We start from the raw sequence: 27,135 nt of genomic DNA on the forward strand, positions 1-27,135 counted from the left end.
AGAGAGTCTGTGACACTCAGATAGCTCTACAATGTCAGAGGGACTTTCCGAACAGGTGGGATTGAACTTCAGGAACGCGCGTTCCTGTAACAACAGCACCCGGGCGGAGACTCCTGCGGCAGTATTCATATGCTATCAATCACACAGTGTCTGACTTTTAACTTGTCGGCTTTTGTGACACGCGCCCACTGACAGCCAGCAGCCTGTCACCCGAATCTTGGCAGTCAAGCGGCACTCGGACATAATCGCTGTATGAGATAAGGCATTTTGAGGCTGCCCACGGCGCACCCATGGGCGCCCATATAAAAGGGCGGCCAACTAAGTGCCTCATCTGGCAGATCCCCGCGCTCTAGTCACGGGGACCCCCAGGGTGTCCCCCAAAATCCGATGCCAGGGCCGCGTCACTTACGGCGAGCGCCAAGTGGTCTGGGCTCCTGCCATTATTCTGCACACATACTCAACTAACCCTATAACTATTTCTGATGTATACTATTGACAAGACACGGGGCAGAGACTCATTTCACGCGCGCAAAGCCACCGGTTCAGAAAGTCAGTCCGTCATTCTCCTGGGCAAAAACAGCATTTTTAAAATATCGCAGCTAGTTGAATTGAGAGGCCTACAAGTTGCAAGTTGACAACAAGCGCAAAAAAAGCAGTTTTAAAATATCGCGGCTAGTTGAATTGAAAGGTCTACAAGTTGCAAGTTGACAACAAGCGCAAAAGTAGCATTTTTAAAATATTGCAGCTAGTTGAATTGAGAGGCCTACAAGTTGCAAGTTGACAACAAACGTTCGCGCCTCGCGCTAAAGGGGAAAAAAAGACGAGGAGGCAGCAGGGGGTGGGAAGAGGAGGGGGACTGCTCCTGTTTCCCTTGCGGGAGCGAGCAGGGACCAAATGTTTGTAATTAACACATGGTTTGAAAGCTCGCTCCTGCAAGGGAATCGCCAAACGTGCACGCGTTGTCATTCAAAACAATGTAATGCGTTCTCGTTTTTGCCTCCAAAGCTGTGTCGATTGCAAAAGGTCTTTTTCCTATCTAGCGCATGCACGCTGCGTAGGTGAGACCTAAATAGGACTATGGTTTGAATTCAGTCTGAGGGACAGTTGCCCTCTCTATGGCCCCCTCGACTCCTTGAAGGTATTTTACAGTCCCGGAGATTGTTTTTGGTCTGCTGAGTGGAGGCAGGGCAGTATGGCTTGTCTGCAGGAGCGCACCCTAACTGGTTCCAGGGAGGGCACAGCCATTGTCGACATAGGCTTAGAGTAGAAATTATTGAAGAGTCAGATGCTGTGGCATAACAGAGGCACCCACAGGTCCAGACCCCCATAGCTGCCAAAGTTACAGATTGCTGTGTGTAATATTTTTATAATTTGAGCGTAATTATCAGTGACATTTCAACAACGATGATTGAAACTTTTAACATATCAGAAATCATACCCATTTGAGCATCGAGAAACTCTTAGAAGACCTTAAAAAATATGTAATGCACCAAAAATGGAAGGGTGCACACATAGTCCAGGGGTCACATCCCGGCCGCAGACTAATTAATAAAAAAAACCAGCAGTTTAATAAAAAATCAATTCGCTGATTACAGAAGGGCGCCAGCGCCACCCGTAATTTATTATTAACTTGAGGCTGAAAATAAGTTACATGGGTTTTCTAGGCCATTAACATATGACCCAATGAGGCATCAGAGGAGCAGGGGGGCAGGGCAAGCCTCAGGAGGAGGGAGAGGCTGACTAACCTAGTTCACAGTCCGGCTGTATTATCTCAAAAACATACAGTGAGCTGTAATAATTCATAAATAGCTGAGCGGCCTCTCTGTCTGAGGTCCGTGCTACCTAGGAGCACTTGCACCAGTGTGTGTCATTCATGTAGCAGGCTGTAGGAGTAGTCTAAAATCACATATGGCACAGAAGTGTTTACTAATACTTTAAAACATATCGTAACTCTTTCAGTGTTTACTTAATCCAGATGATGAATTACTTCTTGTGGCAGCTGAGCCTGGTGCCGTGAAGTCAGATTCGAGCAGCTCTGCTCCTATATTGCTGCAAAGGTTCGCCGGCGACACTTGAGTAAACCATAGGTAGGCCCTAGGTCATTGGTCGAGTGCCGTCCCATTGGCGCCGGTCCAAGACCAACGCGGGTATATATTGATAAAGTATTGCCTCATGCGCAGGCAGCAGCGCACTCTGACTCTCACACTCACTGAGAGGGACCTACTCCGCGTCGACTGACATGCACATCTCCTCGAGTCCCCGCCCCGGCCCGCCGCTTCTGACAGGGACCTCACTACCTTCCTGTTCAGTACATAGGTCACATCCCCCCACAGGGCCACAACAGCCTGTAACGCAACGAGGGCAGCCCTCACTGGGTCTCTAGTGTTGGGCAGTCAGTGTGACTAGTGTGTGTGACAGCTGCGGCACTGCGCAGCAGGACGGAATTTCAATCCCGGCAGCAGGGCAGATTTATTAATTGCAGCAGAGCCGAGCACGATCTTTTTAACTGTTACTGAGCCCGCTGGATGCCGCAAGTGAAGTCTGCTGCGGCCTGGGCGCACGGCACACAGGTGCAGAGGCGCCGGCGCACGAGCTAGCACCCGGCAGGCTGGCGTTGGTAGCCCGGTCAGTGAGTGGCAAAATGCGTGACAATGCATTTCAGTGCGGTGATGTGGGAACACCACACTGAATATAAATCGAAATTAACATAACATAACATAACATAACATAACACACTGAAATGCGTTAGCGTCAAGCCTGATGCGTGACACTTGGCAGGCCTGGACCCCCACCCTTAGCAGAGTAACCTGGCCTGAGTGCTCCTGAGTGAGTCCAGAGGGGAGCCCCTCCATGTACTTTGCAGGGGGGCCTCCCTCAAGTTTTGTTACACCACTGGGCAGATGATGTGAGCCAAGTCTTTGGTCGCGAGGCCACATAGCCGACAGGTCATTTCCACATCTGCCCTCTGCTTGGGTGAGTTGTGTGTCTTAGAGGGCAAGATTCCAAGGCTATGTTTCAGGTATTTGCTTTTTGTCCTGCAGTTTACAACTTCTCCCAGATATTGCAGTGGATTCAGGATTTTGTAGCTATTTAATATTGACCAGGCATGGGAGCGTTTTTCTAGAGTTGCCCTGTCTTCTATTGACGATATTATTTTAATTGTTATATTGACAGCTCTTTTGAAGATGTCGTGGGTTGCTGCAGCCGGCCATAGTTTTCCTAGCCTGAATAGGTAAATCGTTTCTTCAAGGTAGTCTCATGCTGGCGAGCGTGATTTTTTTGAAATTTCCTCCCATATATGATAGTTAATTGAATTTTTTTCTGCGGATTTGAGCTTGTGGCAAAAGATGGCGAAGGCTGCCCGCCGGGCATAGAACTCTTTTGTCAGCTTAAACTCAAGCCATATCTGGGCAGGTGATGTGTGAGGGGGAGCTGGAAAAATTGCCTTTATATTCTCATAATTGTGGTGTCCATAGAGAGAAGAGCCTTGCAATTATTGGCCAGAGTTAGGACCACTTTCACCCTGGCGATTTCTAGTATGGGGCTGAACGAGTGCCCGTTTAGATTTTGGAACATTACCTTGAGCCCTGCCACTAGGGCAATCCCTTTTCTTATAATTTACTCCTTGTGTGGTTTTAATGAGCTGTTGTTATCGAATAAGAGTCCAAGGTATTTATATTTGTTTGTTTCCTCAACCTTGCTCTCATCGAAATGCCAACAAGCCTTTCCTGCATTCCCTATCATAAGATTCGCAACCATACATTTGTAATTAAGCGGGATATTCTAAGTTAAGGAATCTGCGGCTAGATGTCTCTATCAGATATTTTATCACTTAGGCTCTAGTCCTGAATATGTCTACATGTTTTTGTATGGCGTTCAATTAAATATATTGTCATAAAGGGAGTGCTAATGACCAAGGAAATTAATCTAAAGGATTAAGGTGTGAATTAAATGGGTGGGAAACTGAGGTTGTGATCCTTTGGGGGACTGAGTCCACCGCTCTTGTTGGTGGAGCCGATGTTGAGTATACCTGTGGCATCGTCACTGCATATTACAGCTGACGTGGTGGTGTCACAGGGATGGATTCAGATTTCTCTTATGCCTGCAAAACAAAGGTGAGGATGCAAAGTGCCCAGTAATGAGCACCGTTTTATCATCTATGAATCTGGCATTCGGATAGACAATAATATCAGAAATAAGAGGCTTGTTGTACCAGTAGGCTAGTGCTTCCTGGAAATGAGCCTCTGTGCCAGTAGTTTGTTAGAACATTGATGTGATTTGGTAGGAAGTGAAAGGCTGATGGAGCCTGTAAATATGTGGAGCATGGTGAAGTGCAATTTGGAATATACATATGATTTTAATAACACTATACATTGTTACGAAATATCAGATGTGCTACTCTGCCAGCCAGCGGCCAATTAATGCTGTAATTGTCCATCTTAAGCTGCAGAGAAATTCAAACAGCATAGGTAAACAGCCAACTTCAAATGTTTTTTTCACAATAGACTGGAGGCGGGAGGAGACAAGTATGTGTCACAATCCAGCCACCATCTTTGGCTCAGGGCTGGAAAGAATCAGCAGACTCTCAGTTTCTGGATACGATGGCCAAGCGAAATCCTTTGTTACACGATGGCCTTCCAAAGAGGCTTCGATTATCTGCAATCAAAGTGTGCTAGTTTTTTGGCATCGTCACACTATCGAGAAAGCAGAAGTGGAAATTCTGAGAACAAACTGGGAATTGGGCCATGAAGAACTTCCAACTCCTTTTCTTCAGAAATCGCTACGAAAAGAATGGAAGAAAAGGCTGTGTTGAAGGTTCCTGACTCTTACTGCTGACTAAACTAGGAGACTGCCTCAAACTCCAGCCTGAATTGTTGGTCCAAGACTAGTCCCAAGGCTCACGGTGCCAGTTTCCTACTGACTCGCAAGGCTAAAAGGTTACGGTGCTGCCAGAGGTCCATCTTCATCCCGGCGGGCTGTCTTTCCTCCCGCTAGTGGAAGCTGATGGTCGTAGAAATCGAGGGTCAATGCCTGCCTGGAAGAATCCTAGTTGACCAGTGGGTACTGGATTCTTTTGTGAACCAGTGGACTTGGGTCAGAGAATGCAATACTGGCAATCTGAGTACTTCAAAGGGTATTGCAGCAGAACCCGACCTTGAGACTCTGAACTCCATTGAAGAAACCAAGGGCTGTATTATACATTGCGCCTCGGATGTGCGCCCGCTTTGTGAGCCTCCGGGGTACAATGATATTACAGAGGGGGCCACTGACACTCATGCAACCCCTTCTGTTACACAGATAGCGTTGGTGCACATGTTGTGCCAGCGCTATCCTAAGAGGGCATTCCCTTATGAGGGAATCAGTCGCCTCTGCACCCACTCCATATTATGGGCGTGGGCACAGAGGCAAACATGCCTTTACGAGGCGCACTGAAAGTGCACCAGGAAAAAATTGTGCACTTTTAGTACGCCTCTTGAAGGCAGCCCCTGAAGGGGAGAAAGGAGGTCTCATGGACCCCCTAGACATCCCCCTGCAGACGAGTACAGTCACTCACTGCACCAGCCTGCCAGGGGATCTCTATCCCCTCTTGAAATGTAGGAGGGTTGCTGCCTGCACTGTGAAACACGGAGCAGCTTATAACACTGCTCAGTATTTCACTTGAATGCTCTGTCCCAAGGGCAGGTCGAGTTTGCAGCTGCCCTCAGGGTAGTGCATTCTTTTTAATACAGCCTACCATCCGTGTTTGCACCCGGCTCACCTTTAGAAAGATGCGCCATAGCACACATAGGGAAATGGAGATGTATTCATGCTACGGCCCAGGAGCAAACAGTTCACCCTATCTTAAATAGATGCCACCTGACCTGGTTCAGTGTAAAAATGATTCAACAAGTGGAGAAAGACTTAAGTAGGCTTATGAACACACACACAGCACTGTTTTGAAATGGTTAACAGGGAACATCAATTAACAACTCATTCCCAAAATTCCAAAACATAATAAAAGCTCACTGGTTATTCATATTTCCAGAAACTAGTAACAACACCCAACATTGCCATATTCTTACTCATCGTTGGCACCAACATTGAGGCGCAGTGGTACTTTACATGACATCAACCTGAGCCCGGGGAATTCTTACCCAAATATAAAACATATCTGACTCACATTGAGACTCCACTATAGGAATCCAACTTGTCCCACTTAGAGACGTTCGGTGACAGATGCGTGGTTACTGGTGGACTTCCAAATTAGGACCCTTTCTGACACATCCTTCAGGTTTGCCTCAGTGGAAACATTTTTCCTCAAAAAGTGTTTACACCTGCAGGTAAAAACCTCGAACAAGAAAACCGACCAATTTCAAGCCAAAAGTCTGCTAGTTTCGCCCTAAAAATGCCGCACATCCTGGCTCACTACACCAGATAAAATGATAATGAAATTAGTTTATCTCCTTAATCTCTATGTAACACTTTTTTTGCGAATGTGTGCTCACTAAGTGGAATTTTCATCTTGTGTGCAGTGCACCATTTTATATATTAAGTTTATCTCTTCTACTATATCTGGCTAGGGTCTTTATTTTATGTTATCTATCTATCTATCTATCTATCTATCTATCTATCTATCTATCTATCTATCTATCTATCTATCTATCTATCTAATTGGTATTTCTGGTTGCCCACAAAGCATCACATCATTTCAGTGTCAATTGCCTTCTGTCAGGCTATTGCTGTCAGGGTGAGCCAAGAAGACCCCCATTGAAATCAGTTTAATTAAGAGGATCTATCTGTTTGGTTGGTGTGCAAGGTTAGTCACAGCTCACTTCCAGAGAAAGGCTTCTTTCCCCTATTTCTCTAAAGACTAACTTAGGACAGTAGCTCATTTCACTTTTTCGTAGCAATGCAGAGACTCAATACTTGAGCACTCTAGAACCTGACTGGGGTAATGAGATACAGCATAATACAATTCACAATGTTAAAGTAACGTAGAATCTAATGTTTAAATAAAATACATTCTATAATGACTGAATATATATTCTTGGACAACATTCTTTCCAAAATAAAGCAATAACATCCCAAGCAGGTTCAAATACATAATTTATATACTAAGCAGCCATGTTGTAATTTTTTAAATGCAGTAAATTGTGTGTGAAACTAGTACCCAACTTAATCATAAAAGAGAGCACTGCTGGGTTCACACTGCTGCTATTCAGCTCATGAAATACAGCTGCAACTGTCCGCAGTGAGCCCTTAGCTCACCGATGCACCCCGCCGGCTTGCCATCCTCAGCAGGGCACCAGAAATATCATTGTCAGACTAGACAATAGAAAGACATAGAAAATCTACATCCGGTAGAACAATATTTTTGTAAATAATATTTAGGACATGATATTTATGTCTGACTATATTTTGATATCAATATTCTGATATACATTCCCATCCATATTTACAGCACTGACAACTATATTTCAATATCAGACCTTCTGAAAGAAAGATGATCCCGGGTAGCCATTAAAGTCTATTGGAAGTAGAAAAATGACTGGGTCAGAACCAGTGGCGGATCCTCCATGGGGGTATTTGGGCGTCGCCCCACTGCTTTCTCGCCGTGCGAGAAGGCAGAAACAAATAGTAGAGAACTACCATTTGTTTCTGCCTTCTCGCACGGCGAGAAAGCAGAAGTTCCTGCTTGAGAGAGTGGGAGGGGTTACTCGAGGGCGGTGGAGTGGCTTTCTCCACTGTTGTTAATACTGTCTGTTTGGGCAGCCTGAGAGGCTGTCCAAACAGACAGTATTAACAGTATTATTAACAGCGGGCAAGCCGCTCCCCCCTGCCCTCGAGTAACCCCTCCCATTCTTCCTGTTCTCTGTATGCTGCAGCATACAAAGAAATGACGTGGTGTTGGGGCAGCCGGCCGAACCAATCACAGCGCTGTGGTGGAGGGGAGGGAGGCTGCCTGGCTTCCTGCGTGACGACGAATTCAAGAACAGGACGGCGGGAGTCGGGACGTCTGGAGTCGGAACTATCTTGAAGGCGGGAAGGTACGGTAAGTTAAGTTTATTGACTTTCATTGTTTTATTATTTTATTTAAAATTATCCTGCTTCCCCCCCACCCTCCCCTCCGCAGCGCGACAACACCATTTCCACCCCCCCACCCGTATTGCGACTGCGTTTGGCCCTTTCCATTTCTAACATCCTTTTTCGTTTCTCTGTGACTGTGAGGATTTTTTTCTGTCGGATGTTATCGTTAGAGCGTTGCGATTTGCAGTGCTTGTAAAATGCCATTGCTGTGTCCGCATGATTGAGGTCTTCAGAGGTAAAGCATGTGAGGGACGCTTAACTCTGGGCATGTTGTTACACAGAATTAGTGCATGTCTCGTTGCGCACAAGGTCATCTGACTGTTCCCATTGACGAAAGATGGAGCGCACATGCATGCGTAATATATTTTCCTTGCCCCTTGAGGAGAAATTGCTGCAGTTACTAAAATTAAGGTTGAAATGTCATCTTCCAGTTATTTTGCATTGATCACCTGTAATATGTTAGTGTTTTTTATTTTATTTTATATAAATAAATTGAAGCGCAGTGTCATCTTGGTTGGACTGGTTCGCAAATCCACATGTTCAGAAACACTAGGTTTAGTTCGAAGCATCATTGGAGTTCTAAAGCATGCATGTTCCTGAGAATACAGTCAAGTCATTTCCGAAATGTCCGTGTGCACGTTTTCTCCCATTTTGCTCAGCTGGTTGTGGGGCACTTTGCTCTTAGTTACGCCTATGCTTAGATCAAAACAGTTTAGGTTTTCACTGATATTTAGTCCAACCCGTGAGAGCCTTACTGGCAGGGACTGAGGGACATGTAATAAACACAATCATTACGGTGTCGCAGACTCATCTGTAATCACGGGTCAGTCTCTCTGAGCCTCTCTCTAATATATTTTCCGTGTAGATTTAAATGCTCCGGCACGTTAGGATGATGAGTCGGACTCCATGGGGATTGAAAACGAGCGTTTAGTAGCAGAGGATGCTGGATTATGTCATCCAAAACTTTTACGCCCCCCACTTTCAAATGTCACCAGCCGCCACTGGTCAGAACATAGCTCTGGGACTTAGTTGAACTCGGAGAGGACATTTTTGGCAAATGGCTTTCTGCTTATTGGTCTTCCTGAGAAATGATCCTTGAGCAAAAATCTGGGGTATAAGCAGTGAATCCATGACCCTGCATGCCTTTTATCAGTTACTCGAGAATATAGATATCCCCAGAGTGACGGCTGGTAGAGAGGACATCTGAAGAAGAAGCAATATTTTTAGGTCCGCTCAAGATGGCTCTTGATACGCTTGTAAGTTTGGCCTTTGAGGAATTTGTTTTTCTTGCGCTGGTATGTGTGTGTTCCAAGTTTGAGTTAATATGTTTTTCTTATCCACAATTAGGGACAGATTTAGAGTTTGGAAGACATGGAACTCTGTCATAAAGGCAATGGAGTACCCTGTTTGCCAAACTTTGTCTGCCCACCTCATTTAGTGCCGGGCGGACCAGAAGCTTTCCATCAACAGAGCCTCAATTCGAACCTCCATGCAAAACTTTTTCTGACTGCCTGGAAGAGATGGGGCTGTCCGCTATTGGAGGAAGGGCAGAACACTACCCGCCCTATTTAGGATGGACGGCCTAACATTATTTTTTCTGTCTATCACTGCGAAGACACCCACAACGTGGGTGAAAACTACCAAAATGTGGGGGGTCATTCATTTTTTGTTGTTATAAAACAAATTCCAGCTTTCGGAGTTTGTTTTTGAAAAACAAACGATATTAAAAGTTTGGTGGATGGCCATCAAAACTGACGGGATCACTGCGCTAAGCCTTTTGTACCTTAAAGGGAACTGCCATGATGGTGGTTCCTTTAGTTATACATAAATGACCGCTGGGCCGTGGTCATCCCTAAACCTGATGGACGGAGTATCTTCAGGATGAAGTGGTAATGTCCTCCGCCACCATGACGGACTGTACTCTGTTAATCTCTAAATACGCTCCATAGATAATGTTTTGAAGCATTTGGGCCTCAATTTCTGTAAGACATTGGGACAAAATCACTACTTTCAATAGTTTCAGAGATCTCGAGCTGCAGTAGTGGATCAGTGTTTACCCAGCTACCAGAAGCCATAACCTGCTGTCAGAACAAACAACTCCAGAGCCTAAGTTGAATTTGAGCAAATGAGGGTTCACACAAATAATACCTCTATGCGCTTCCTTCCCAGTACTTTAAGCCAAGAGTTTAGCTTCAGAACTTCAAGGAACATAAAAGGCCAGTTACTGATGTCTCAGGGTCAGTCATCTAGCTTCTCGACACACAGTGGGTGGTACCCATGACTGAGCCACTCACCTCTCCCTTATTTGCTGAGTCAAGAGGTCCAAAATTGTAACCCAGAAACAGGTGCATACAACCATCTAATGGTCTGCCCAGGACTGAATTTAAAGCTTTTTGGACTGTATTAAACACTGTTCAGAGAAAATATTGTAATGTTTGCCGATTTCCCTTCAAAAAAAGAATTACAGCATGAAAATCAGAAAATATTTGTAAAATAATGCATCTTCCCACTGAGCTGCTCACCAAGGTACTGCTATAGATTGACAGCCTTTTACCCATTCTCCAGTCTTTCCTTTGTTTTTACAAAATGAATCAGAGATCACAGCATTGCCAGACTGAGAAGAAAGAGAAAGTGGGTGCAACGCAGACATACTGGGATAGCAGAAAAAGGATCGAGAGGAGAAGGAAGTTCAAGGCAGCAATAGGGTGGCCCTAGGATGCCCCAGGAGATTGACAAGCAAGAGGGTTAATGCAATAAAGATATTAATGAAAAAACACAAACAGCTAGGGGTGTGAAAGGTGTGGCAGAGGTAAGATGTGTTAGAAGGGAACTTCCCCCTATTCTGGGCAACACAAGATTAAAGAAGGCATGAAAAAAAAATCCCACGAAAACATATACAAAAATAAATTAGTTGATAAAAGAAACCAAGGTCATATTTCAGAGACAAAATATAATCAAACAAATTAATGAGACAGGAAACCCTTTTCAGAAGGTGATAACCTATAGATAAAACAACCCTTAACCGGTGCAATACTTGTGTTGTCGGCACTCTTCCTGTCAGCATATGTAGCACACAATAAAGCATTTGCTGGTTGGACAAGATTTGAAGACAGCAGCAACATTGCCTTTGGGATAATGTATTCATTCGTTTTTTTTCTCCCGCAGAATTCAATTTTAAAACCATTCCTTCGGGTTCATAGCTTGTTAGTTGTGGCACTTTTAGAGTAAAGTAAAGTAACTTTTGGTCATGTCAAGTGGTACATCCATTGCAGAGAATCAATGTGAATGTGGAATTGATTACTGTAGTGGTTCTTAACCTGTGGCCCGGGACCCCCTGGGGAACCACGATGCCTAATCAAGGGGTCCGTGACAGCTTAGAAAATGAAATTGTATTACTAGATAAAGCATATCTAAATGAAACAGAAATAAGTTAGATTGAAAGTTTTAAAACGTTCTGTAAATCTAAAGGAATCTGAAATTAGAGGCTAAAAATGGATGGCCTCATTTATGTGAATGTTGTCGTAGGATAGCACAGCAAGCCTTCCTGCTGCCCTGCCCTACAGCAAAAGAAAAGGGCAGGAATGCGCCGTATCTATGAGACATGGCGCCTTCCTGTCCTTTTCCTCTGCGCCGGCGCACAATGGGCTGACGTGCGCCAACGCATGCACCTTTGCACCATGGTGCAAGGGTGCCTGCATTGAGGGGGTGATTGTTTTTGTGCAGGAAGGGAAACCTTCCTGTACATAAACAATCACAAGAGGCTTTTTCCTTTTTCTATGTGTGTTGCAGAATGCAGCACACTAAGGAAAAGGAAAAACAAGGAGAAATAAAGATATTTCTCCTCATTGTGCCTCCCTTACGCCTACCCTGGAAGGCGTAGTTTTTTGGTGCTGCCTCAGATTTACGAGGGAACCGTATTTATGCAGCATTAAGTCCAAAAAAGTGGTTTGGTGCTGCCTCGTAAATATGGAGAAGGCTCCTGTGCCACAGAACATCACAAAAAGTGATGTTCTGGCGGCACATGGGGCCTCATAAATGAAGCCTTAGTTGGTATCCTCAGATTGATTTGTGGGAGTAGTGCAAGTGCATAAACCAGAATATATAGTATAGGTGGTCTCAATTAAATTCACTAAAGTTCCAACACCACCGTTAAAATTAGAATTATGATTCCTTTTATATATTTTTGTAAATGTAATTATTTAATCACTTTGTGTGTTTGTTTGATGTGATTGTTTCTGCATTTTTGTGTATTGTTTTGCGGTTCAAATCATCAAAATTGCGTAGGACAGGGACCTGGGCATTCAGTGATGGTCCCCGGATTCCAATAATGTTTCACTGGGGGACCCTGGATTTCAATAATCAATAGGTGGGGACCACAGAAGTCAAAAGGTTGAGAACCACTGGAATAGAGGAGAAACAATCAGGATAAGACAGATTTCGAGTGATTTACTAAATAAAAGCTCCTTTTTGAAGAGCAGCAGAAATGCATTGGCGTCCTACAGTGTGTGAGTTCAAGAAGGGAGCATAATGTGAAGAAAATCCCCAGTAACATTTTACAGATGCCAAGCTTTATTGCTTTAAACCAGGAAAATCATTCAAGCTTCCACGTTTGACAGACCCTGCCAAACTCCGAAACGGAGTCTGCTGGTTCTTCATCCAAATTCAACAGCCGAAGGTTTGATACAGTGCCACAGCAGCACATGTCTCTTGGATGATGTGCCAATATTCCACATGGAAGTCTATGAGCAGGGATGAGTTGCCTAATGAAACATGCAGCTCAGGGCTAAAGTCTCACATGCTTTTTTTGAATTATCGGCCATGACAATTTGTCTTGGCATGCCTTGTCTACTGCAACGTCATACAGACAGGGCCACCAAACACACTCACCGACAAGCTGCAAAGGATGCAATATCAGGCAGCTAGAATATGTCTGAACCTCTGCAAACACGACTACATTAAACCATGCCTGCAAGCGTTCCAGAGGCTCCTTTTCTACAGGATCAAGGTTAAAATCCTTTTCACAAAGCCTATTGGGTAAAAGGCCTATATATTTGCATCAGAACCAAAAGCAGCCCTGGCAAAAATGCCTAAAAGAGACCAGTTCTCCTCCTTCCATATCTCTATTTCTCTTTGAACCCATCTCTTCTCTGTCTCACTCCTCTCCTTTTCTTCTCCCGCTCTGATCTCTCTATCCCTTCTTTTTCCCACCTTTCTCTACTCTCCCTCTTGAAGCCCCCACGGTGCCTCTTGCAACTAACTTCACGGATTAAGTTAGAGCGGCCCTAGCAGGGGCCCTGGCCCTTCAATACAGGTCTTCATTGATTCCAGACCCCTTAGGACATGTCCGATGAATAAATGACCAGCTGGGCCATGCCTACTATACCCCAAAGAGGAACTTATGTTCAGGGACCTCACATAATGAAGCTACGCACCCTCAGACGAATGAACCGTGAAGGAGGATCCAGGCCCCAAAGTTTGACTCAATAGAATCGGTTCGACCTCTTCAAACTTGCCGTGCTTGAAATCCTTGCAGAGAAGGCTTTGCTATTGAAAAACATCAGACAAGGTTCCCACCTCTTTGATCAGATGATGGTGTCTCATACATTCACTAAGAGCAGACTTTTACGGACTAGACATTTAATGCTTGGAAGTAACCAAACATCAACGTTAAGCGTTCTACCAAACTCCAAAACAAACAGCCTCTATTTCTAACTTTATTTTCTTGTGCTCGTGCTCCATTTTGCTGCCAAGTCTAACGACCTTGCCAGAAAACATCAGGATAAAAATAGAGCGCCTCTGGAAGGCTCATAATATTTAACTTGAATGCCATTGGCCTGAAATAGGAACCTAGTTCATGCCTCCGTTTTGTGTGAGTTCAGTTTCACTTATGATCGATGGCTGCCTCATGCCTGGGCCAAGATGTAATCTTTTAAAGGTCTCTCATGAGAGTAAAACAAGGCTCTAGAGTTGCCTTTACTCGAGTCTAGTTTAGAGATGATGATAATTCTATTTTACTTTGCCTGGATGCCTGGAATGGTGAATACGTAGGTTGCTCTCTACCTTTTCATGGAAAGTGGTTTTCTGAGCCAGTCTTTAAAGAATGTTCCAAAATATAAGCATTTGAGCAAGGTAAAATAGAGTACCATTGGTGGGGTGACCTTGGAATGTTCCCATCCTAAAATGGAAGCTCTTCCAGCACTGCTTCTTATGCTTTTTCTATTCATCGTTTGTATGTTTTATGATAGTCTTTCTTTAGTTATCGAACACCCAGCACAATCTTAGGCATTATAAGGGCAACCAAACTAAATTAAACAATATTTTTAATTCCCTCACAAAAATTGCTTTACAAAACTTCCTGAGTACATATTGTCAATTTTCTCAAGAATATAACAAAATAAATACCAATCGGTATGCAGATTAGCTCTTGCATCAAAAGAAGCATTATGTAAGGTACTAACTGACACTCCTGTAGGAACGTCCTGCTTGTGTTTGTTAGGGCTTAGGGTAAAGTCCCTACATATTCTAGCCCTTCAACTGTCTTCTAAAAACACCTCCATAATCACCAACACCCAAATAAAACTCACAAAAACAGAAACCAAAAAAATAGAAAAACACACACCGTGACGTCTCATCGTATACCCCATTAGCACAGAGTGCCTTACACTCATGTTTCTTAATGTATACTCCACTTAGGTACAAATTTAACTGACGTATCATCCACAATGTCATAGAAATGTTATGCATTAAAGAGACATGTCCCTCCTCACCTCATCCCCCATCTTTGGTTAAATCACTCAAGACACATACATATATTTAGGACATGAACTCAAGAGCCTGCTGTCAGCTTTAGCCATTCACAGGTTTATGCCCAGAAATACCAAAAAGGAAACACATTTTCTCAGCTAATGCACCAAGACTGGCATCAGTTGCCCATCATCTCAGATTCTTTCTCTTTTTGCAGCAGTTCAAGAGACCTAGAAGCCAACACTGCGCCATAATTTTCCCACTCATTGAAAATTACTACCACCAGTAAGCGCCCTCCTGCCCCATCCAGTCTTCCCTTGCCATACCACTTAATCTACAGCCGTAAGCATCAATGAATGTCACCTGAAACCAATACTTTAAATAGATTTACTTTGTAATTGACAATATATAGTAGCTATGTGAAGCACCCCATTGCCTCAACATTGAATCTAGGACCCTGCTATATAAATGCACAAAATACAATGAAAAAGGAAGGGTGAAGTATAGGGTCACTACATATTAATAGGACTGTGGTGCCCCAATGTGTAAGAAGGATATTAGTAGTCACCTCTGAGGCTCCAGAACCTACACAACTTACATGGTATACATCTGCAGGTCAGTGCATCTGAAATGCCATTGCCACAGGGCAGAGCCTGCTTAGTACATGGTTGTGGCATTTAACTGACCTGGCCTCATCCTGGTTTCCCTCTATGTCAGTCTGTCTGCTGCTGGTCACAGAACCTCTCAGTTACTTGCAATATGGTTGTAATGTACACAGGCGCACGTTATTTCAAATGTATAATTATTGCTAACTATAACTTTATGCCATAAATAATTATTTGTAACTATATAAACTTTATAATTCAATTTAGACGATGAAGTAGCAATGCCTCTTGTGAATGTCTGCATAAGGAAAATGTCAAACTATAAAAGAAAGGTTCTGTGCAAAACATAATACATATAAAGGGCGACACGCTTTGAAATCCAAAGGGAAAAACACCGTTTAAAAAACACGTTTCAGTAGAATATAAACCTGCAACAAGTTATTTTTGTTGCCAACTAAAAACAATATAATTATATGTGAAATGAGTGAGATAAGCGCACGGATAATTGATTAGCCGCTGAAAAAGATGAAAAGAGCACTGGACAAAGAGAGCTTTCATGAAAGAGGCGGCCCAGAAGCAATGTGAACCGGTCTTTTGTTTGCAATCCTCCAACCAAGACTGGGCTGTATTTATTACTGGGGTCATTGCTGAGGAAGTGTAAGGTAGGTTAACCTTTAGATTAGAAGGAAATTTGCAATAACTCCCCAAAAAAGGTCATGGCTTTAGGGCTACTTGTTTAAACTTAGCAAACATTTTTAAAAAATGCGGAGCCATGCTATAAGTTCCTTCAAAATTTAAGGCAAGGGGAGTATTTTTTCTAGTGCATGAAAGACTCATATTTTATGGTAATATAATAAAAAATAATATATGGGATAAAGTACACAAAATTGACAGTAAGGATATAGTATGTCAATGACCATCCCGCGACTTAGCCGTGGCACCTGGTCACAGGTTGAGTGCCGTCATAAAGTCCCAGACCTTCAAGGTGGTTTGCAATATCTTTCAAATGTACAGTTAGGGCTATTTTATTCCTTCTTGCACATGTTCCTACTTTCCCTCAGCATTTACAGAGGTGTTACTAAACAAATAGAAAAAAAGGTAGAGTAACAAAGACTAAAGACAAAATAGTAAAAAACAAAAAAATTTGACTCCAAATAGTAGAATGTAATTCATGAAATAATGCATGGATTAGCGACAGAGTTCAATGTTAGGTTTAGTTATATTTAAGGGTTAAGGTTATGGTTCGGTAAGGTGTACGTGTTAGAGTACAAGAAAGGATTAGGAATTGGTTTGGAGGCAGAAGTTAGGAAGGAGAATGGAGTTTGAGTTCGATTAACTTTATCTGTTGGGCTAGGGTAAGGGTTAGAAAAAGGGAAGATGTAATGGAAGGGGTTTATGGTTAGGATGGTGATAACGGTTAGGATTTGGGTAAGCTATAGGTTAAGATTAGGTTAGATGTAGTGATTGGATTAGGGTACAATATTGGAAGATGTAAGTGATGGTTTAAGGGATGGTGTGAGAAGGTGCAACAGAAACGTGGGACGGGAAGTGGTACTGGGATACCGGTAATATCCCGCCAGGAAAATGGCTATGATGCAACAAAAATAATTAAAGTTAGTATTAAGAAAAGACTAACAGTTAGGAATTACAATGGGGCTAATGTACCTCCATGTATATTTCACAAATCCAGAGGCCCACATTTTGCTATTTTAAAATCTATGTTGTCGTACTTGTCATCGACTTTTTTGACTTTATGACACGGATGTAGAAAAACCTGGCCTAATTGCCTCTGTAATGTGTGCCCCATTGGCAAGGGCCGGTGTTTTAGCCAGCTGCACGTTGCTTCTCCAATGATAAGCACAGGTTCAAATGTTCCATCATTCACAGTATTCTTTTCTAAACAAACAATTTGAAACCAGTGGTAAGCAATATGCGGGTTCCAAGCCCTCGTTTGCTCTTGGAAAGCCCACAATACTTCTCGCACAGACCCCGCATCTGTCTAGTGTGTAAGACCTAAAAAGACAATACTGTCTAGCAGTATCACACATGACAAGTCTACCTGGCTGTTTGCTGGCTCTCCTTTTCCAAATATCCACGACCCACTCTCTAGTTCACTCCACTTATCAACATTTGTTAACCCACTCTACTGAAGATATCAACTGTGCTTCATTATCCACCAAGCAATTACCAGTCCAAGATAAAGGTGTGGGTGGTGCCAAGTTAAAGAAAAGAGCAATAAACAACTGCAAAAGACCCGAAAGCATGCAGGCAATAAACCTACCAAGAACCGTCACCCTAATCTCACCCAAAAAGTTAGAGACACACACACTCAAATAAATTAGAAAACTTAACAGGAGCTTTCTAATCATTCTGGTTGACTGAGCCTATCTTGCCATTCTATTAGGGGTGATAATATTCTCTATTGGTTGACCAGGTTTAGGGAGAACATCTGTATACCACCTTACATCTGGCATGCATTGATACATAGGAAGACACTTACCGACAAGTGATTCTATAACTATTTTATAGGCTGTCGCATGTCTGTGAATCTGCCACTGTGCGCACATGCTCGTCATACGCACTTGATAGGTTTCCAAATTAGTCACTCCCAGGTACACTGAAATGTAGAACACAAATTAAGATGACACATAAGCAGTAGCAAAAAAGCAACACTACAAATAAAATGTGAAAGCAAAATGTCCTACATTTGGAGTTAGAGAGGTTGCCTCCGATTCTAAAGAAAATTAATGGAGTTTAAAAGGAAAAGCGACATAAACTTCCGGCAAATAATAGCTGGTGTACAGCCTCCACTCCAAACATTGTAATGTTTGTCTTCCTTTTTGATTTAGAACATGATGCCTCAGTGGGGGGAAGGTTTCAATAGCCTAATCACCCTTCTGACTCAGATTATACTACATGTTAATGGCCCTCACCCTCACATGCACTCAGGTTAGTGGCCTTTAAAGACAGTTACAGCCCTCCGAAGCAGGTTATAAAGTATAATTAGAATATTGGAGTTTGTTGCGAGTTCCATTGAGTGTAAGAGGGTGAATAATGCCCAGCCTGCCCAAATATCCAAGCCGACAGCATTTAATCTAATTTAATTTATAGCCCTTGGCAGCAGGGTATGATAATTTTATGTCTTTATTGATTGGAGTGGTAATAGCTTCCATTCACATAATGCTCTTGAAAGGTCAAAAAGACCAGAATGCTATAGTCTCTGTAATTTTAAAGCCTGTTTTATTGCTTTAACTGCCCATCATGAATTCCTTTAAAACATGTGACATTATAGCAGTTTTATATTATTGTGAAATATGGGATCAATAAAAATCGAACCCAACAGAGTTCACCTACAGCAAATTTCCCACTTACAAGTATAAACATAATTCCTGGCCTTGGTGTGATCATTCTCTTATTAAATTGAACTTATTTGGCCTACAACTTGACACAACATTTAAAAACAGTAAGTATGTTCGTAGCTGGTCGCGTATAGACAAGGACAGCTTCTGAGCAACTCTCATTGACACTGTGCCTGGTTCCTACCAAGATGTTCATTTAATGGAAAAAGAGGTCTCTCTTTGGTTACTAAATGCTAATAATAAACCCGCCCCCTTATGTAAATCTAAAATGATCAGATGAACAGAATCTTCCCAGTGGTTTTCCGAGGTACTGCAACTTGCCAAATAGAAGCTTCGCCAGTTGGAGTGGAAATGGCGTATAGATTATCTCCTTGATAACGAAAATGTTTTAAAAAAGTTTGAGGGACTATAAAGTTCCAATACGACATGCTAAGACTCTGTTCTTCATGAATAAATAAAGAGGATATTTATAGAACAGTGGCCGCACTCTCTAAAACAGATAGATTGCCTCTGTTAAGTTTCTGAAGAAGAGTTCAGCAATATGTTAAATTATACTTTATTGCTACAATTAAAATAATTAAATACAGCATTGTGCTAGAGACCAGTGAGCCTTCAATATCTTCCTCTGCATGAACCCCGTTGCTATCTCTAACATTCCTGCTCTCAATGAAGAAAGGTTCCTTGAGTTGATGTCAAATTAAAGTATGGCTTACCAAATTATCCCTGCTGCCCTAAGGTCCTCAAATCTTTTATCTCCGAAATATCAGGTCCTCTCCTGTCTCCTTTAAATTATTCCTTGGCCCAAGGAAGTGTGCCAATGCCCTTTAAAGAAGCAGAAGCGATTCCCATACAAAAAGACAAGGTGATGACCACTTCAGAAAAACTATCGGCTTATTCCTCTGCTGCCTTTTCCTGCCAAACTATTAGAAGATGATGAGGCACAGATTCTTTGCTCACATCTTGAGAAATCCCACAGGGGTTTCATCCTGATCATGACACCGAATTGGTAGTTCTTTCAGTAGTGGATGATATGTGTAAAGACGGTAATGAAAGTTTGACCTCTGCATTAGTCCCAATGGGCATATCAGCGGTCTTCGACACAGTTGACTACTTTTTGCTGGTGGACTATGTGGAGGCTACAGGGCTTCAAGGACAATCCCTTGACTGGAGGAAATCGTTTTTGAAGAACCGCAGTCAGTCGGTCATTTTGGGCTCTTTGATGGGCAATGGGAACCAAATGGACTGCGGGGTCCCTTGGGGCTCCTCTATGTCACCTCACCTATTTAACATCTATATTAAACCCCTCGTTCAATCACTGGGCAAGATGGATTGCAAAGCATATAACTATGCTGATGATTCCAAGTTACTTTTGAGACTGAATGGCTCCCTTGTGTATCAGAGAAACTTCCAATCTATTATGTGTTTTATCTGGGACTGGGTGGCAGTACATTTTTAAAGATTGATGCCGCCAAACTAAACTTGTACTTCTGAGCAACAAAATTGCTATTTGGAATCCTTCTGCTTAGCCTTCTGAAATTATGCCAGCCATGTTTAGGTAGCCGCATGTTTGCATTTTCTACGTTTATACTTTTAAGTTATCTTGCATATGTTGTTGAGTTTGTGTAATGTAAGAATGAGTAAGTGAATAGACGCATGATAGTGAATAAAGCAAAACCAAAAGGGATGAAGGACGGAGTGTGGAACATTGCAAGCACTCACCCCCAGTGAACTGATCTGGGTTTAATCCATCATCATTCTTTAGCTCACTCCGCTACCCCAGCTCAGACATGACCATATGCAAATCAGTCTGATTCTGTGCCTCATGGGAACAGCCCAGCCCGAACTGCCAAGCCATGTCTTCCCTGGAACGGAAACAAGCATCCTGGGACGGGTTTTGGGTTCATAACTCTCATCAGCCAGGCTATCTTGAATCCAGTGGCAAAGTGGCAAGGAACCCACGTCTGGGCATACCCTGCCAACATAGGGCGAACAAAGCAAAACCAAAGGGGATGATGGACGGAGTGTTGAACATTGCAAGCACTCACCCCCAGTCAAATGATCTGGGTTTAATCCATCATCATTCTTTAGCTCACTCTGCCACCCCAGTTCAGACATAGCCATATGTAAATCAGTCTGACCCTGTGCCTCATGGGAACAGTCCAGCCCAAACTGCCAAGCCATGTCTTCTCTGGACCGGAAACAAGCAACCTGGGACTGGATTCGGGTTCATAACCCTCATCCACCAGGCTATCTTGAATCCAATAGCAAAGTGAGCAAGGGAACCACAAGGGCTGGACTGGGAACCACAACCGGCCCTGGCAAAGGGCTCGGCCGGCCCCCCCTCCCCACTCGGGGGGTGTTGGAGGTGCTGCCGAGCTCTTTGCCGGGCCGGTTTTCGGCCAATTTTGGTACAGGGACGATTTTGCAGCTATGCTGCAAAAACGGCCCTGTGCCGAAACCGGCCCCCACCCGTGCGGAGCAACGGGGGATTGACCGGTGCCCGCTATGGCCAGTCCGGGCCTGGGAACCACGTCTGGGCATACCCTACCAACTTAGGGCGAACAAAGCAAAACCAAAGGGGATGATGGACGGAGTGTTGAACCTTGCAAGCACTCACCCCCAGTCAACTGATCTGGGTTTAATCCATCATCCTTCTTTAGCTCACTCCGCCACCCCAGTTCAGACATGGCCATATGCAAATCAGTCTGACCCTGTGCCTTATGGGAACAGTCCAGCCCGACCTGCCAAGCCATGTCCTCCCTGGACCAGAAAAAAGCATCCTGGGACCGGTTTCGGGTTCATAACCCTCATCAGCCACGCTATCTTGAATCCAGTGGCAAAGTGAGCAAGGGACGTAGGCCCAGATCTCTGTACTGGGGTGAATGTATGACATTGTTCTGCATTCTGTCCATCAACTGTTGTTTTTGCATGATAGTGAATGCCTGAACACATCATTGACTAAGGAGGCACTTTCATTTAAACACCAGACTAATTGGCATGGAAAATGCTTGTTTTAGGTTAGTTGTGAGAATTTGAGCCTTCTCAAGGAACGAGCACTGGGATGTTTATTAAGAAGATGGTAAACACCCAACAAGTCATAGTTATGGTGGTATTTTCAAACTTCTACAAGTGTTTTGCACCAAAATGACACTCTTTATTGTATAGCCATAAATGTCTGGAACAAGTGTGGACTCTTTTGGATGTGCACAGAGGGATTAGGATCGAATGAGTATTCTCCACTAGACTAAAGATAGCAAGGTGCCAAAATATGGGTATTGTAAATGGCCTGGCCCAGCACCATCGTTCGTAGCTAACCTTGTTTTTGCATGCTGCACTTAGGCCATTTCTAAATGTCGACATTAAAGGATGTACTACTATCCAATTTAATGTTACTCAATTTGACCTAGTAGGATGAGAGCCAATCTTACTGGGAGTGAAACTCATGACCTTCAGATCACTGCTGATGTAAGTGGGGAGCTTTAACCCACGGAGTCATCTTGCCAACTGATCAGCTCATTTTACTATATGATGGAAAAGCCTACATAGCGCGTTCACATAAATAGTATCTGCCACTCTATAATCTGTTTATCAAAAATAGAGTTCCACTTTAACAATAGAGGTGGTACTGGCTATCTAAATATCATCATCAACAGTGGGCCACCTCCCAGACTTTGTCATTTTAACACCCCATAGGTATGATTAACCACAATTCCTTAGTAATAAAACTGTCAGCAAAATGGTTCATTAACAGTTTAGACATAAGTGTCTGTATTGTAGCACAAACATATAAAGAACTGTATCCAGCGTGCAAACATTTCTACTCAATTTTAGAGAATTGACAACAGAATTTTGAGCAACACTTTGAAATTGAAAATGAAGTTCATGGACAATGGTAGTATTTAAGGTAAGAAACCCTTACACGTCTTGGCCACGCCTGTCAGCGCATCACTGAAGCCGGTTGGGTAGGATGCAAACACTTTAAGGTTGTACTCGGTTCCGCTGAGCAGGTTCAGGATCAGAATGGTGTTAACATCATCTCCCACAAAGGTCTCCAGCGCTGGACCAGGCACTGAGAGGGAAAACAACTGTGGTTTATTGAATGAAAAGTAAAACTTAGCATTGGTTCCATAGCAGTACATGTTACACGGATGATTAACTGACAATTAACCCTAACCCAAATCTTCTGCTGTTCTTTCATGCACGCTCTTATCAATGCTAGCCACATGGGAGCCTTCGAGAAGCCACTGCTACCCAGTGACAGAACTTGGCAGGGTCTGGGCATGATAAAACAACGGTTCAGACACACTGAAACTGATTGTGGATGTTGGCCCCACGACAGAATGACGTCCTAATATGAACTTGCATTTTCTGGATACGTTTCATAATGTATATTTTCCTCTACTCAAAATAGGGTATCTTAGATGGTAAGTTCAAACTCTGTACTATCTATCATTTTCCAGGTGTGTGGAGCCACAGAATGTCTTTCGATACCCTTGCTTACTGTGTTCTGACCCAGCAGTGTTCTACCAGCGATCCCTATCACACACATGAAAAGGTGTATCCTAAATTGGTCATATGGTTTCTTTCCGAATGCTTCTCAAGTGTAAAAAATACACTCAAGCAGCTACGCCGGAGGCCATGTTTGGTGTTGTACAATTATTTCATAAACATAACATAAAGGTGCGCAACACCCAACCAAATATTACACCTGGCTATAACTAGGCCTAGGCAGCAAATTCCGTTCCGCTCACGGAATTGGGGTAATTTTGCTTTCTGCGGAGAACGCGGAATTAGCAAAAATTCTGCGATCTGCAGCATTTTTTGCTTGTTCGCACTTTCAAAATGCATGTTCGCAAGATATTTCCCCCGAGCACGCAAACAGCATTCGCTAACAGGAAAAAAGCTTCGCGAACGGGTGGAACAAGCATTTCTGCATGTACGCAGAACTTTTGTGTGCTCACTGAGATTTTTTACCGTTTCGCAGAGCTTTACGTAGCGCGACTATGCAAATTCCGCCCACCCCTAGCTATAACTCAAGAAAGCACAGAACCAGCAACTCGTATTATTATTATTATCATTATTATTATTATTATTATTAATAATTATTATCCGTTCGGAACTTGGGGGTGATGTTCGGTTCCAGCCTGCAGCTTGACGTGTCCGTGAATAAAACGGTGGCTACCTGTATGGCACTGCTTTGCACGCTGCGGAAGATTCTGCCCATGCTCCCTGTGCAGGTTAGGCCAGAGGTAGTGCGGAGTATTATCTTAAGTAGGATTGACTACTATAACGCACTACTTCTAGGGGCGCCCATGACCTTGGTGGGAAAATTGCAGCGTGTACAGAATTTTGCTGCCAAACTGGCCCTTTCGCGCCTGCGCTCTGATTCATCTGCTAAGGCACTCAGGGACCTTCACTGGATGCCAGTCCCTCAGCGGATCGACTTTAAAGCTCTGTGTTTGGTATTCAGGGCCCTCCATGGACAAGGTCCGTCTCCACTGCAGGACCTGTTCTCTTGGTATACCCCGTCCAGATCTCTCCGCTCGGCCTCCGCCTGCCTGGTAGTAGTGCCCAAGATTCGGAAGTCCCGAATGGGAGGTCGGTCCTTTAGGTTCACCGCAGCGAGACTATGGAATTCTCTTCCGTTGTGTTTGAGAGGTATTGGAGATCTCCCTTCCTTCAAGAAAGCTTTAAAAACACACCTTTTTCCTAGAACAATGTAAGCGGACCAGTAGCTGGAAACATCATGTATGGGTTACAACAGTCTAAAGCGCCAGGATACCAGTTGGGTGACAGCCATTGCGCTACACAAGTATGCCAATACATACATACATACATACATATTAGCCATTTGTAGACTGTATGGCTTCAGTAAGGTTTCCAAGCTCTGGCCTCCTCACCAAACTCAGGGCGGTCAGCAGTTATCTCATAAATTATAAAGAAGAGAACAGCCAAGGTTTCATCTGCTTTAGAAAGACTATGTAAGATTTGCAAGCTCTAAGTGAATGTGGCAAATCATTCCACAAGTTAGGGCCACAGTATGCAAATGAACAGTCACCTTGGTGAGACTTCCTAAAAATAGGCACACCTGCCAAGTTTTGATGACTGGATTGAAGTGTGTGATTTGGGAGATAACCAAGGGCCAAAGATCTTAGATACATTGGTCCTTTGTTAGTGAGACATTTGTGCTTATAACACAGAGTCTTAAACTGAATTTGCTGTTCAATTGTTAGCCAGTGCAGAGTGCAGCAAACTGGCTGAAGAAGTAAGCCTAGATGAACAAAGGAGCAGACAAGCAGACACATTCTTAACAACTTGGAGATGACGTAGCAGGTATTTAGCAACACCCAGGTGCAGCACATTACCATAGTCCAGTCTGGAAATCACCAGAGCCTGGTCTACAGTTTGTTGAGATAGACCAGGAAGGCAGTTTAAGTTTTTTTATTATTAGCCATTTAAGGACACCAAAACAAGTGACAGCTACTTTGTTTATCTGGTAATGCATGGTAATGTTATCATTTCTACCACCTGAGAAGGAGAAGGGGTTGTACCCAAATCAGACAGCCAAAGATGGGGGCCCAAGAGATGGAGATAATTGCCTACTAACAGGACCTCATCTTGCCCCCCCCCCGTAAGGGGGGGTTCATCCATGCCGAAATGTGGGCAAGACAAATGTCAAGGGTCTCTGCAGTGGGGTTATCCTTCGTGGATAAGGATACCACAATTTGGGTGTCATCAGCATATGAGAAAAGTGTGAACTCATGGGATTCCACAATCTCAGCCAGAGGGCTTACATAAAGGTTGAAAAGAAGTGGGCTAAGGGTAGAACCCTGTGGTACCCCAGAGGCTATAATATGTGGTTTAGATCTGTACTGATGGGAGTGCACCTGAAAGGTGTGGTTATACAAGAAGGACGTATGTATGCCAAGACAGGACCTCAACCACATCAGGGCTGTGGCTTGAATACGCATTCCTACCAGTTTATGCAACAAGGTGACATGGTTTACCATATCAAATGCAGCTTTAAGATCCAAAATTATCAGTGCTGCTGTACAGCCTGCATCTGATTGCCCTTTAATATAATCCAAGACACCAAGGAGTGTAGATTCAGTGCTGTAACCAGCCATGAAGCCTGATTGGGAGGAGTGCAATAACCCATTAGTCTTGATGGACGAAGTTCAGTTGCCAATTGAGGTGTTTTCCAAATACCATGGATAGATCAGGTAGAAGTGAAATGGGCCTGTAGTTTAATTATGTAAGAGGGTCAAGACTAGGTGTGACTAGCGCCCGTTTCCATTCCAAGGGAACACTTCCTTCAGACAAAGAGACATTGAGAAGATGAGTATGTCGTCCCATAGCTGGCCTAGCCATCATGCCCAATACAGAAGGTGGGCAGGACTAAGCGTGAAGGTTCGAAAATAATTACCATGGGCTGCTACAGAGATTTCTCCTATGGTGGCTGCCATACCCACTGCATCACAACTGGGTGTAGGAGATCTCCAGTACTAGCGGGTGACTCCAGGATATGTTGCAGAGTGTCCTGTGCCTAAGCTTCACTTGAGACATGTTATAATCCTAACATGAGGCGGAAACACGGTACAACATCGAGTATTTATTGAGGTACTGCAACACAGCGTCAGCGCGCCCGCCGCCTTCAGCCAGCAGCTGTTTTCTGACAGCTCGACGTGCGCCTCTCGTCATCGAACGTCATGACATAAACATTACACTGTGGCGCGAGGAGCACAGCCCCAGTGTAATCAACATTATAACATACCCCCCTTTCCTCTACGCGCAGGTTGGGAATTAGGTAGATGGAAGGAAGAAAACAAGGTAAGTTAGAGGCATGAACATAGAACAAAGCAATGAATCATCCTACCATGAAGTCATGTAAATGTTGAGGGAGTCTCCTGGTCCGCAAGGGTCTCTGGTAAGGTCGAGCTCCTTGAGAATCATAAGACTCCGCATTTGGGGTAGTTGCCCTTTGACCAGTGCTCAAGTTATCCCCACCGGGGCCTGGTTCCCTCACCTCTGTACCTGTGCGAGCATTGTCAAGCAATTGACGATCATGGGCCAACATGTAACCTGAACATGAATTCTTGGTGATAGCATTACTAACCAAGGTTTTAGGAGGATGGTCGAGTGAGCTGTCCTTTGCTACCCTGTGTAGGTTCCATTTCTCCCCCTTTTCCAACACAACATAGAAAGGGTACACTTCCTTTACCTTGAAGGGTCCACGAAACTTACATAGACCTCCCATCCTTGTCGCCAAGAACATGTTATAATCATAACATGAGGCGGAAACACAGTACAACATCGAGTATTTATTGAGGTACTGCAACACAGCGTCAGCGCGCCCGCCG

The 27,135-nt window shown here is 43.7% G+C and overlaps 1 protein-coding gene across 1 annotated transcript in view; it reads right to left on the reverse strand.

The window, feature by feature from the left end:
* COL14A1 (collagen type XIV alpha 1 chain) overlaps positions 1 to 27,135 on the reverse strand; it is a 559,513-nt gene that overhangs the window by 152,799 nt on the left and 379,579 nt on the right. The window contains exons 22-23 of the mRNA XM_078686835.1: positions 22,695 to 22,844; positions 17,917 to 18,033 (exon numbers count right to left, since the gene is read on the reverse strand). Of these exons, the coding sequence (XP_078542961.1) occupies positions 17,917 to 18,033; positions 22,695 to 22,844 (267 nt within the window). The remainder of the gene's footprint in view (positions 1 to 17,916; positions 18,034 to 22,694; positions 22,845 to 27,135) is intronic.

The sequence above is a fragment of the Lissotriton helveticus genome, chromosome 4_1, assembly GCF_964261635.1.
Source record: "Lissotriton helveticus chromosome 4_1, aLisHel1.1, whole genome shotgun sequence".
Classification (NCBI taxonomy): Eukaryota; Metazoa; Chordata; class Amphibia; order Caudata; family Salamandridae; genus Lissotriton; species Lissotriton helveticus.